Consider the following 12,572-nt stretch of genomic DNA (forward strand, 5'->3'; position numbering starts at 1 on the left):
AGTCATGACGGAATAAACGTGGATGTCTTGTAGTCGCCACGTCATGTTTTCCAGCCTGTATACTTTTTCTTGTGGTTTCTGTCCGGACTGAACTTCTTCCATTTCCGCCTGTCAAAGTCCTACCTACCCGTACCGCAAGAGCATCTAATTCTTTCTGAAGCTGGTCCACATTTCGCTCCCGGCGGGTGGGCCTTCTGGGGAGTCCGGGCCGCCCTCGGGACACTTGCCCTTTGCAGCCTTGGGTATCAATCTGCATTGACCTGACCAAGACTCCATCGGGCCGGGTCTGTGTTTCTCCTGATCTGAGCCCTTGTTCCAGCCCCAACTACAATATTCACCAGCCAAGGGGCGGTGCCCAGGCTCAACCAGGTCGGGCGGCACCGGAGGGTCACCCGGAACCGAAAAGGAGGCCACTCCAGTCCAGTGGCAGCGAGAAGCAGCAGGACCTACATTAAGGCACCACACACCCCGCCGGATGCCCATGAACGTGAACGCGAGGCTGCGCGGGGAGGCGCGAGGGGCGGGGCCACGCGCCCACAGAGGGCGTGGCCTCTGGCGCGCACGGGAAAGGGACTGGCGCCGCCTGCGCGCGCACAGGCGGGGGCCGCGCGCAGCACGCTACGGGCCGGATGGCGGCGGCGGCCGCTGCAGGAAGCGGGGCGCCCCGCGAAGAGGAGGGGTCCGGTGGGGAGGCAGCGGCCCCGCAGCCGCAAGCTCCGACGAGTGCGTCCGGGGCTCGTCTCTCGAGGCTGCCTCTGGCGCGAGTGAAGGCCTTGGTCAAGGCGGACCCTGATGTGACGCTCGCAGGACAGGAGGCCATCTTCATTCTGGCACGAGCCGCGGTGCGGCGGGAGCGCGAGGGACCCTGGGACGCTGGTTGGGGTGTGGCTAGGGGCGGGACTTAGCGACGGCGTGGGGCGGGGCTTAGCGGCGGTGTGGGCGGGGCTCAGCGGCGGCGTGGGCCCGCTTTGGGATGGAGGAGGTGGAGGATGAGGGGTACTGAAGAGCCGGAAGTGGGAGGTGCTGGGGCCGCGTTGGGAGCTGTGAGTGCAGGAAGGAAAGAAGATAAAAGGGGCGGTAATATTAGTTTGTTACACCTGCCTCATCCTGAGGGCTTGGACAACCACTTTAATTTGCATCTCCAGTGTCTACCATAGACCTTGTAGGAGTCTCTAGTGAATGAATGGGGTGGATTTACAAATGAGGGAGGAGAGACGTGTCATGGGCTAAAGGGGAAAGGGATAGGGGGATACACCTTCATGAAGTTTAGGGCAACCTTTAGCTTCCCTGAGGACCTTCCCAAGCATCCGAGCCCCCTTTTCCACCCTCCCCCTACTCACAAATAGAAGCTCTCAAAAACTGTGCCAGGGCCCACGAATACAGCAGGTCCTCAGATAGCTTCGTATCGGTTCATCCACATCCTTTCCATGTAATGTGGATGAGTTGCCATAGGAGCTGAACTGTTGTTTATGTCACTTCGTCTAAGGTAGAAATGGTTTGGTTATATGGCGTTTTGCCTGAGGTCTCAGGATATTAAGTGAGAGCTTACTGTACACCTCTCCCGTTTGCTTCACAGGAACTGTTTGTGGAGACCATTGCAAAAGATGCCTACTGCTGTGCTCAACAAGGAAAGAGGAAAACCCTCCAGAGGAGAGATTTGGGTAGAGTGTCACTGTGGTATCTGCTGCAGAGGAGGCTGGGCGAAGCTTTTCCTCTTTGGGGTTACAAAGGCACCACTGTAAAATGAGGGGCGCCAAAGGGTCTCTGTCTATGATTTCTGTTGGGTTGCCATTGTGCCAGAGAGCCCTATGCTTAGAGTCTCTATGCTTTGGGTGGCTGGTGTGATGCTGGGACAGAGAATGAGAGGAGTCTAGCTGTTGCCAAAGCTGACTACACCTCTTTATGCTTTCTGCCGTGTTGTGCCAGGCTTGGTATTTCTTTTCCCCTTTAGAAACTGGGGATTTGATTTCTGAGTTTTCTTTCTAGGTGGTAGCCATCATACACGTGCACACCTTCACATATCGTATTTTCACTTTCCCTGCTATCTTGCTAAACTCTTCTCTGATGACACTCAAAGCAAAGAGGTTCCCTTTACTGAACAGTATTTTCCCAGGTTTTTCTTACTCTTGTAGAGAGAGAGCTGATAGGTAAGATTTGGTGGTGGAGTAGAAATGGATTTCAAGTTAGCCAAGGGACAAATTTTATAAATAACCTGGTTTGCATAAAGCCTCTTGCCTCCTTCAGTGTATGGGTTATGCTTTTCGTGGGGGCTGATGTCCAAATGACCAGAGGTAATCAAGTGTTCCTTTACCTTGTGTTTCAGATAATGCAATAGAAGCTGTGGATGAGTTTGCTTTTCTGGAAGGTAAGTTCTCTGCCAATGGGTAATTATTTCTAGCTGTCTCTTCCGTGCTAATGATCTGAGTTCAAAACCCTATATAAAATGGATTCATGGTTCTTCTTTGTTTGTGTAGGGATAATTCTATCTATACTTCCTACAGATAGGAACAACTAATTTGATAAATCTGGTGCAATTTAGAAATTTCAGTTCCCTTGGGGAATTAGAACTTCTGTCTGAGGATTGCTAATCATAAAGAAATGGGAGAGAAATTTAGATAAAAGTGGAGGTAGGTGGATTCTGAAGTTTAATTCCCACTTTGATCTTGCCCTAGGTGTAAATCCCCTCTTAATGCTAGAAACCAGAAACAATTGCCAACATTTAAAGGGTACTTCTTCCTTTTTTTCAACAATCTGTGTTAAGGGATTATTTTGCTGCCTTAAGAAATTCCATACTTACCAGTATCTGTTTCTTCTTAGGAATTTTAGACCCAGGTTTACTCACTAAATCTTGTAATTAAAATAGCAAATATTTGAAATATCTCATTTCAGCTACCTTCTTTCAGAACTATTTCTGACTTCACTATACCAAGGTATTCTCATTACCTCCTGCAAGCCTAATTACCATCCAACATCTTTTCTTGATATATTTATTTCATTATATTTACACCTTTCTTTTGCATTTTTATATCAATAGAAATTCCTGGCCCTTTTGAGATGTTCTTTTAAATGTCTTTAAAGATAAATTCCCATGACCAGCTTCAAGTATCTTCTTAATTTATAGCATTTTTTTAAGCCTCTCTGTTCATGTACTCATTATTCTTAAAAATAACTTGTTAGCTACCTACCTAAAGCAGGCAACTTCTTGTGAAGTTGGGCCCCTACTTTACCTGCTCATTTTTAATTACCAGCTCTTTAGATTTGCATTTTAAAGATATAACACCAGTGCCCTTTGGATAATAAGTTAATTAGAGCATGCCGGAAATGGAAGTGGAGAGATCTTAATGCAGTTTTCCATCCTACCCTCTTCCATGGCATAGTGCTTAGCTTGGACTTTTATGAGAAAGATGTGCTACCAACTGTGCTAATGAGGCACCTTAGCTTGGGTTTTTAATAAATGCCATTTATTGAGTACTAGATGTCTTCATTTTCACTTCCAATAGAATAATCTCTGTAATTGAATCCTCTGTTATATTACATTAATATATCAGAATTTTGACCATTTTAGCCTCTATGGATTTAGTCAATACTATATTATTTTGTACCGTTAAAATAAATGTTCTTATTTCCTTAGAAGTGTATGTTCTATGTAGAAAATTACCTTTTTCTTTTTTAAATCAAGGCAATATATATTCATGCTTAAAAATCAAATAGTGCCCTAGCTGGTTTGGGTCAGTGGATAGGGGTGTCGAAATCAATCAGAGAAGGGGCCAAAATCTAAAATCCAGCCTAAATCGCGGGCCGAATGGTTTACTGAACAGTCATAAACTGTCATTGTGATGGAAACGCAGCGGAGTGCAGTGATGACAACGCCGTGCGGGCCACATTGCAAGGCCTGGCGGGACGGATTTGGCCCGAGGGCCTTGTGTTTGACACATGTGGGATAGAGCGTTGGCCCTTGGACTGAAGGGTCCTGGATTCAATTCTGGTCAAAGGCATGTCCTTTGGCTGCAGGTTCCCTGGTCCTGGTCGGGGTGCGTGCAGGAGGCAGTCGATCGATGTGTCTCTCTCACATCAGTGTTTCTCTCTGTCTTTCCCTCTCCCTTCTACTTTTTCTAAAAATCAATGGAGAAATATCCTCAGGTGAGGATGAACAACAAAAAAAAATCAACTATCTAATAGCTATAGTGAAATGCAGCTGTTGCCTCTCACCCTTTTGCTTCTGTTTTTAGCTTTCAGGTGGTTAACTCATATTTCTAAATAATATGCTTCCTCCTTGACTCATCAACTGCAGATGTTATTAATTCCTGATAGATAAATGAAGATTTGGCTAACCTTGTGGTCAGCAAACTGCAGCTGGAGAGCCACATTTGGCTCTTTGGTCCCTTGAGTGTGGCTCTTCCACAAATACCACACCCTGGGCGAGTCTATTTAGAAGGAGTTTAAGTTTAAAAATTTGACTCTCAAAAGAAATTTCAATTGTTGTACTGTTGATATTTGGCTCTGTTGACTAATGAGTTTTTGACCACTGGGCTAGCCTATAAAATTCCTTCCTCCTTTTTTTTTTTTTTTAAGAAATATATTTTTATTGATTTCAGTGAGGAAGGGAGAGGGATAGAAACATCAATGATGAGAGAGAATCGTTGATCAGCTATCTCCTGCTCACCCTCCACTGGGGGTTGAACTCGGGACCTTTAAGTCCGCAGGCTGACACTCTATCCACTGAGCCAAACCAACCATGGCCTTCCTTTTTTTTTCTTTTTTTTTTTTGGTAGTTGTATCATTATTTTTAGTTCCTTTGTTACCTTTACAGTTTATATAACACACCAAAGTGTCTATTTTTTGTTGTACCCAACTTTCATTATATTTCTTGTCTCCACACTTAGTAAAGTATGACTGTCACTGCACAAGTCTTCCTTTCCTGCTTTTAGCCCACTTCTAGCTCTTGCTTTGTGTCATCTACACTTATTCTTTGACATTGTTGAGGCTGATGACATTTATATTGTCAGAATTAAGTCTTCCAGGCTTTATCTGTTGGTTGAGTGTAGAATTTTAAAACAGTACTGTGAATAGTCTTCCTGTGTACTCTTTCTGTTCCTTAATACTTCATATAGGTCCCTTCCCTGCAGGTCACTGTTAGCAGGCTCTGTAATCTTCTGGATATTTTATGTAAATAAATGTATATTCTTATAAGTTTTTCCTTAGGAAATACAACATGAACTGTAAAGACAGTAAATAATAAAATAAACAACATTGTAACCACCAACTAGGCAAAGAGATAGACTATTGTCAGCCCCCAGAAGCTCCATTTATATTTCTTCATCATATTCCTTCCTATGCCCTGTCCTAACCTGTATCCTGACTTTTTGGTAATTATTTCCTTGGTTTTCTTTATAATTTTACCACATAACATGCATCTGTAAATATGAGGATTGAATTTTGTATTTTTTTGAACTTTGTACAAATAGAATTAAACTTTATGTATTCATTCGTCAGCATTCATTTCATTGCTGTTTTCTTTAGGTTAATCCATTTATAAGATACATCTTTGTGGTTACACATATATCTAGTTATTTATTTTCTTTGTGGTATGGCATGCCATTATGTGACACTACCACAATGGAACAATTTTAACGTCAATATTTGGGTAACAATTTTTTGGTGTGTGCTATTATGAATTGCTATGAATATTTTTATATGTGTTTCTCTGGGTATGTATGTGTATATGTGTATGTGTATGTATAAAATTCCTCTGACATAGGATATGTGTATCTCCCTTTTGTAGGTATTGCTGAACTTCCTGTATTACCTCATTCACATTTATACCAATAGTATATGATAATTCTCATTGCTCTTTATTCTTACCAGCACTAGTAATAATTAATGTCGTTTTCTAATACCTTTTTAAAATCTAATTTATTTAAACAATACAACAAAATTTAATCAACAGTATAGTTGCCGTTGTTTTCTACTACTTGTGTCCAACGCTCAGGAAGCATTTTAATCCCTCTGTTGTAAAATTCTTGTGATTTTGATGCAAAAAATTCGGTCAATGCATTTTTGAGGCATTCTTCATTATTAAATTTTTTTCCAAGAAGAAAGTTTTGCAAAGAATGAAACAAATGGTAATCGGAAGGGGCAATATCAGGAGAATATGCAGGTTGAGGGAGAACTTCCCATTCCAACTGGCGCAGTTTTTCAGCAGTGATTCTTGCAGTATGCAGTCGTGCGTTATCGTGGTGAAGAATTACGCCCTTCCGATTAATCAGCGCGGGTTCTTTTTCTCTTAAAGCTTGGGCTAACCTTTCCAATTGGGCACTATACACTGCACTTGTAATGGTTTGGTTATAATAGATGGTAAAAGTTCATAATGAAGAATTCTTTTAAAATTCCACCAAACACACAACATCACTTTTTTCGCATGCAAGTCAGGTTTTGGCGTGGGCTGCGGAGCCTCATTTTTGTCCAACCATTGAGGCCGCCTTTTCAAATTAACATACAGCACCCATTCTTCATCTCCGGTAACAATTTGCTCTAAAAACGGCAAACGTTTTTGACGAGAGAGGAGCGAACTGCAAATTGTGACTCTGATTACGGTTGTTGTCGGTCAACTCATGAGGAACCCATTTTCCAAACTTTTGGACTTTGCCAAGTGCACGCAATTGATTGGAAATTGTTTTTTGTGAACAATTTAAAGTTGTCGCAAGCTCTTGTTGGGTAATTTGAGGATTTTGCACCAAAAGAGCTTGAAGAGCTTCTGGATCAAAATTGGACACACGGCCTTGACCACTCTTGTCATCTAACGAAAAATTTCCCTCGCGAAATTTCTCAAACAACGCTGGCATTTTCTGGCGCTAACTGCATCTTGACCAAGAGCACTACAGATGTTTTTTGCAGCCTCACTTGCTTTTCTTCCTAATTGGAACTCGTAAAGCATGCAGTGCCGAATATGCTTTTCATCCGCCATCTTCTTAGCCCTAGTTTTGCAACAAAAACCAAACCAAACACAAACTTTTTCAAGCAAAACTTGTTAATTGCACTTCACACATTCTGTAGATACCACGTGTTTGAAGGTTATGTCAATACAAGTCAACGCCAAGCAAGATTTTTAACGAATGTTAAAAAACGACATTAATTATTACTAGACCCGATATTATCAGAGTTTTTAATTTTTGTCAGTTTGGTAGGAATGTAATGAAATTGCCTTGTGGTTTTAATGTGCCCTCATTACTAGTGACGTTGAGCATTTTTCCATATGCATATTCATTTTTTATGGGGGGTTCTATTTTTCTTTTGAATATTTTGTCTTTTTTATTAAAAGACAGGAGCTCAATGCAGGAGCTGCCCCGGTGGTCAGTGCACTCCCACAGGGAGAGCACTGTTCAGCCAGAAGCCCAGCTCACAGCTGATGAGCACAGTGGCAGTGGCAGGAGCCTCTCCCACCTTTGCAGGCGAGGGGTCCCACTTGGAGAGCGATGCCTGACTGCCGACTGGCGGACATCCCCTAAGGCACATGTGTCAAACACAAGGCCCGAGGGCCAAATCCGTCCTGCCAGGCCTTGCAATGTGGCCCGCACCGCGCTGTCATCACTTCACTCTGCTGCGTTTCCATTACAATGATAGTTTATGACTTCAGTAAACCATTTGGCCCGCGATTTAGGCTGGATTTTAGATTTTGGCCCCTTCTCTGATTGAGTTCGACACCCCTACTAAGGGGTCCCGGACTGTGAGGGAGGCCCCACTCAGTGCACGAATCTTGTGCACCAGGCCTCTAGTCTTTCGTAAAACTAGAATTGACTTTTTATCTATTAGCTTGAGGTAGGCATCCAGTTTTTTTCCCTTCTTGTTTGGCTATCTGCTTGTCCATATCATTTTCTCTATAGTTTTATCTCTGTTATAAATCAAGGCCTTTTCTGGGCTTTTTATTCTCTCTTATTTATCTGTGCGTCTATTTCCATGTCAGTACCACTCTGTCTCAATTATAGAAGCTTTATCCAAGAGAGCAAATCTTCCCTCCTTGTTCTTTGAGTGTTTTGGCCGTTTTTGATTCTTTGCATTTTCATGTTCATTTTAGAACCTGCATGTCAAATTTCACAAAAAGGGATATTGATATGGATGACATTGAGTTTATAGATTACTTTGGGGGAGAAATGATGTCTTTACAATAATGAATCTTCCAGTCCATGAACCTGGTATATTTTTTCATTTATTTAGACTAGGGGTGTCGAACTCAATCAGAGAAGGGGCCAAAATCTAAAATCCAGCCTAAATCGCGGGCCGAATGGTTTACTGAACAGTCATAAACTGTCATTGTGATGGAAACGCAGTGGAGTGCAGTGATGACAGCGCGGTGCGGGCCACATTGCAAGGCCTGGCGGGACGGATTTGGCCCGCGGGCCTTGTGTTTGACACATGTGATTTAGACCTTTAATTTTTTTAAATTAAGTTTTTTATTTTACCTGAAGAAATCTTGACATATACTGTTAGATGTTTTCCCGTAAATACTTAACATTTTTAATGCTGTTGTTAGTGATATCTTCCTAAAAATGTCATTTAAAAACCATTGCTAGTATATAGAAATATAATTGATTTCATATGTTAATTTTGCACTTAGTCTTTTACTCAACTCTTATTAATTCTAATTATTTATCTGTTCATTCTTTTGGCTTTTCTTAATCACACAGTAATATCTTCCAATAATGATAATTTTGAGAAGTTTTTAAAAATTCTTTAAAATTTTTTCTTGCCATATAGCACTGGCTAGTATCTGAATTAGTGTTGAATATTAGTGATAGCAAGCATCTTTTAAAAAAATATGCTTTTATTGATTTTAAAGAGAGCAGAAGGGAGAGGGAGAGAGAGAAACTAATGTGAGAAACATCAATCTGCTGCCTCATGCACACCCCTTACTGGGGATTGAGCCCACAAATCGGACATGTGCCCTGACTGGGAATTGAACTGGTGACCTTTTGGTGCATGGGACAACATTCAACTAACTGAACCACATGGGCTAAGCATCTTGATGTCAAAGCTTTTAGTGTTTAGTACCTTTCCTCTCAGTCTCAGTAATATGGGATCCTAGAATCCATTCATTTCATTTGTAAGACCCTCTTCTGCCACACATGTTATTGTTAGGGTTTTTGTTTTGTCTTTGTTGGTTCACATAGCAATGATTCAGTCAATGATGTGTTAATTTATTGATAAACTTACTAATATCTTCTTTCTGTTCTATATTTCTGATCTTCCATTTGTGATCATTCTCCTTCTTTTCTGAAGTAAATCCTTTAGTATTTCCTTTAGATTGGGTCTTCTGGTAGCTGCCTTTTTCTTTTAACATTTTGAAGCTATCATCCTACTTTTTTTGGTTTCCATTGAAGAATTACTTGTTATTCTTTTTTCCGTATGCTTTTGAGATGTTCTCTGTGTCTTTGATATTTCGGTAGTTTCACTTTAATGTATCTAGGCATAGATTTCTAATGTGGTATGCTGGAATAGTTAAACCTGTGGATCTGTCCTAGAGAATTCTTAGCCAATAACTGTTGAAATATTGTCTCTGGTTTAATATTGTCTCTGGTTTGTTTTCTCTATCTCCTTTTTCTTTGGGATTCCAAGAAATTTAATATTTAATTTAATATTAAACAGATATTAAAATGCAGCCATAATTTTGCCTCTGCATGATGTATTCTGTGTAATGTTTCTGACCTTGCAGTTTGCTTTCTCTTCAGTGACCTTATCTCCTTTAAACTTTTTTTTTTTTTTTTAAGTTTTAGTTTTTATATGTTTCAGTTCTGTAAATTCTATTTGGTTATTTTTTAAATGTATTTTGTCACTATTTGTTGTTTGTATTTTCTGCAGGTATTTTGAAGCTTGCATTTTATTTCTTTAAACATAAGCTCAATTGTTTTATAGTCTGTGTCCCATCTATTACCCAAGCCTTTTGAAGTAATTTCTTTTCTTTCCTTTTTTTTTTTTGTCTACTGTTTCTGTTAGTCTCATGGTCTTTTTTCTCTATCTGCCTGGTTATATCAGTACATGGTTCATTGGATTTGAAGTATTATTTGTTGGATAATTTGAAGCCTATATAATGAAATCTTTCTCCAAAGATTTTCATGTGCTTCTGCAAAGCACCTACGGGCATTTATCAGTGCAGAATCTCCTTAATCCAAATTCAGGATTTGAGGATGCTTGGATCATGGTGGTGATATGAACCGTGACTGCAGGCTTGTGAGGGGGCTGATTTAATTCGGGTTTTGCCTTACTTGAGAGTTTAACCATTTGGGACCCCAGTGTTAAACAATGTGTGTGTGTGTGTGTGTGTGTGTGTGTGTGTGTGTGTGTGTTGGCAGGGGTGTGGGGTGGTTCAGGTTATCAGACCTTCCCACTTGTGTCTGGGATTTGAATCTTGGTTCACTGAGCCTGCCAAAATCATAGCAGTTTCTTAGCTCTGTGATTTGGATTGGCAGATGCCTTCAGGGCGAAAGCAGCTTTAAAGGCTGGATTTACTTTGTGTTCTTGCCTTTTCTTGAAGCTTCTTTAAAGTCTAGATTAAAACCTTTTTTTAAATTTCTTTATTGATTAAGGTGTTACATATGTGTACTTATTCCCCTGTTATCCCCTTCCTCAACCCCCCTACTCATGCCCTAACCCCCATGTTGTCTGTGTCCATTGGTTAGGTAAAGCCTAGATTTAAAAAAAAATTTTTTTAATCAGGTTTATCAGTTGGTATTAGCAGGAATTTGCATTCTCACTTTTTTTTTTTTTTTTTTAAAGTAAACTTGGGTCTCATTGTGTATGAGTTCTTCACATGCATGGTAATTTTCATTCTATTGTAAAATGAGGGAATAAGAAGGCCATTGTAAACTGTGTGTATGTGTGTGTGTCTTTTGCCTGGGAATTTCCTTGAGATATTATGTTATCAGACCTTTGTGGTATCCTCCAAAGTCCAGAATACATTACTGTGGGGAGCTGGCTAGTTTTTCAGATAATTCCTTTCGTCCTTTAAAAGCTCTGATACTTTCCTGCCAAGTTAGGCTTACAGTCTTGTTTTCTGGTAGTGCTGCATTCAGGGAGGGTTGTGGGGAGATGGAATCGGCTGTTTCTGCCTCCACCATTCCTGGGGTCTGAGTCTGCAGCCTTCCCACGGGTCTGCGAGGCAGATGGGCTCCTGCCTCTGCTGCAGCTCCTTCTGTGTTTATTCTAGGCACATTTTCCCTCCACATTATTGTTAAATATATTTAAGTCAGATTTCTGATACTCAACTAACTTTTTTTTGAAATCTCTTTTAACTGTTGATAGATCCCACCCCCTCAATTCTTTGTTGTGGATTTATGTCTTTTTTAATAATTATATTTTGATTGATTTCAGAGAGGAAGGGAGAGGGAGAGAGAGATAGAAACATCAATGATGAGAGAGAATCATTGACTGGCTGCCTCATGCACACTCCCTACTACGGATTGAGCCCAAAACCCAGGCATGTGTCCTGACCAGGAATCAAACCATGACCTCCTAGTTCACAGGTCAATGCTCAACCACTGAGCCATGCTCGCCAGGTGATTTATGTCTTTTTAAAGCTTTTTCCCCCCTTTGAATGGAATCTTAGGTATGAGAGGCTAGAACAGAAATTGGGAACTCAATATCCCATCTTGAACTGGAACTTTCTCAAAAAATTGTAAACTCTGCTTTATCTCATGTATTTTGTATCTTCCCTTGTATGGTCTCCATAAGTGCTCGCTAACTAACACAATAATTTCTTAGGCCTTTGCCAACTCTATTCTAACTCTTCAGACAGGTGTGCTTAACTCCCCACTGCCCACCCTCTGTTTTCCTCTGAGGATCTTTTGGATGGCTATTCTTCTAAACAAGTATTTTGGTTTTAGAGAACTGCCAGCACCAGAGCAGCTTCCACTTTAACCTTCCCCATATTTATAAAATTCCAGTGTATATTATTATGAGCCCAGTTTGTTATGCTCACCCAGCTCTTGAGGCATCTTGCTTGACACATTGTTCTTTGTCTTTTCAGGTACTTTGGATTGATTACTGAGCTGGAGCTTTTGTGAGCCTTCACCTGCTTCCTTCAGTTAGCCCTCTGCAGGCCTCAGCTTTGAAGAACAGAGTCCTTGGAAAGTCGCACTATACATTTTCCTGCTCTGACTTTACCTAAGCCAGAATAACCTGCTAGTTTTTCTCTACAAGGTCTTCCATGGCTGTGTCTTCCATTTCTGTCTGGATGCAGCAGCTGCTGCTGGAGGCAGACACAAAGAAAATGATTTGTATTGGTTGCTTAATGAATGCGGGGACCAGAATAAAGGTCTCTGATCAGCCTTAAGCGAGTGTGTTTCATGTTCTTGCCTTTGTTCTTTCACCTTGACTGGAGAGCTGCCATGCCCAGTCACAGACCTTCTTGGTTGTCCCTGCCAGCCGTTCTAAATCTCAGTCTTTTAATTTATTTGTTCTTACTTTTCCAGCATGTCACCAGAATCTGGTTCTAGAATTTGCTGCATACCACTTAAGGTCTTCATAAGTTCAAGTAAATGTGATGCTAGATTTAAAATGAATTCATATTTTTAACAGCTTTG

The 12,572-nt window shown here is 41.1% G+C and overlaps 1 protein-coding gene across 1 annotated transcript; it reads left to right on the plus strand.

Annotated features, from left to right (window-relative positions):
- The first annotated feature begins 571 nt into the window (after window positions 1-571).
- POLE4 (DNA polymerase epsilon 4, accessory subunit) lies at window positions 572-12,322 on the plus strand. Its single transcript, XM_036435823.2, has 4 exons — window positions 572-842; window positions 1,577-1,661; window positions 2,324-2,365; window positions 12,017-12,322. The coding sequence occupies exons 1-4, from the start codon at window positions 630-632 to the stop codon at window positions 12,028-12,030; spliced, it is 354 nt and encodes a 117-aa protein (XP_036291716.1). The 5' UTR covers window positions 572-629; the 3' UTR covers window positions 12,031-12,322.
- Window positions 12,323-12,572: the final 250 nt, after the last annotated feature.

Source organism: Pipistrellus kuhlii, unplaced genomic scaffold (assembly GCF_014108245.1).
Source record: "Pipistrellus kuhlii isolate mPipKuh1 unplaced genomic scaffold, mPipKuh1.p scaffold_m20_p_13, whole genome shotgun sequence".
In the NCBI taxonomy this organism is placed as follows: domain Eukaryota; kingdom Metazoa; phylum Chordata; class Mammalia; order Chiroptera; family Vespertilionidae; genus Pipistrellus; species Pipistrellus kuhlii.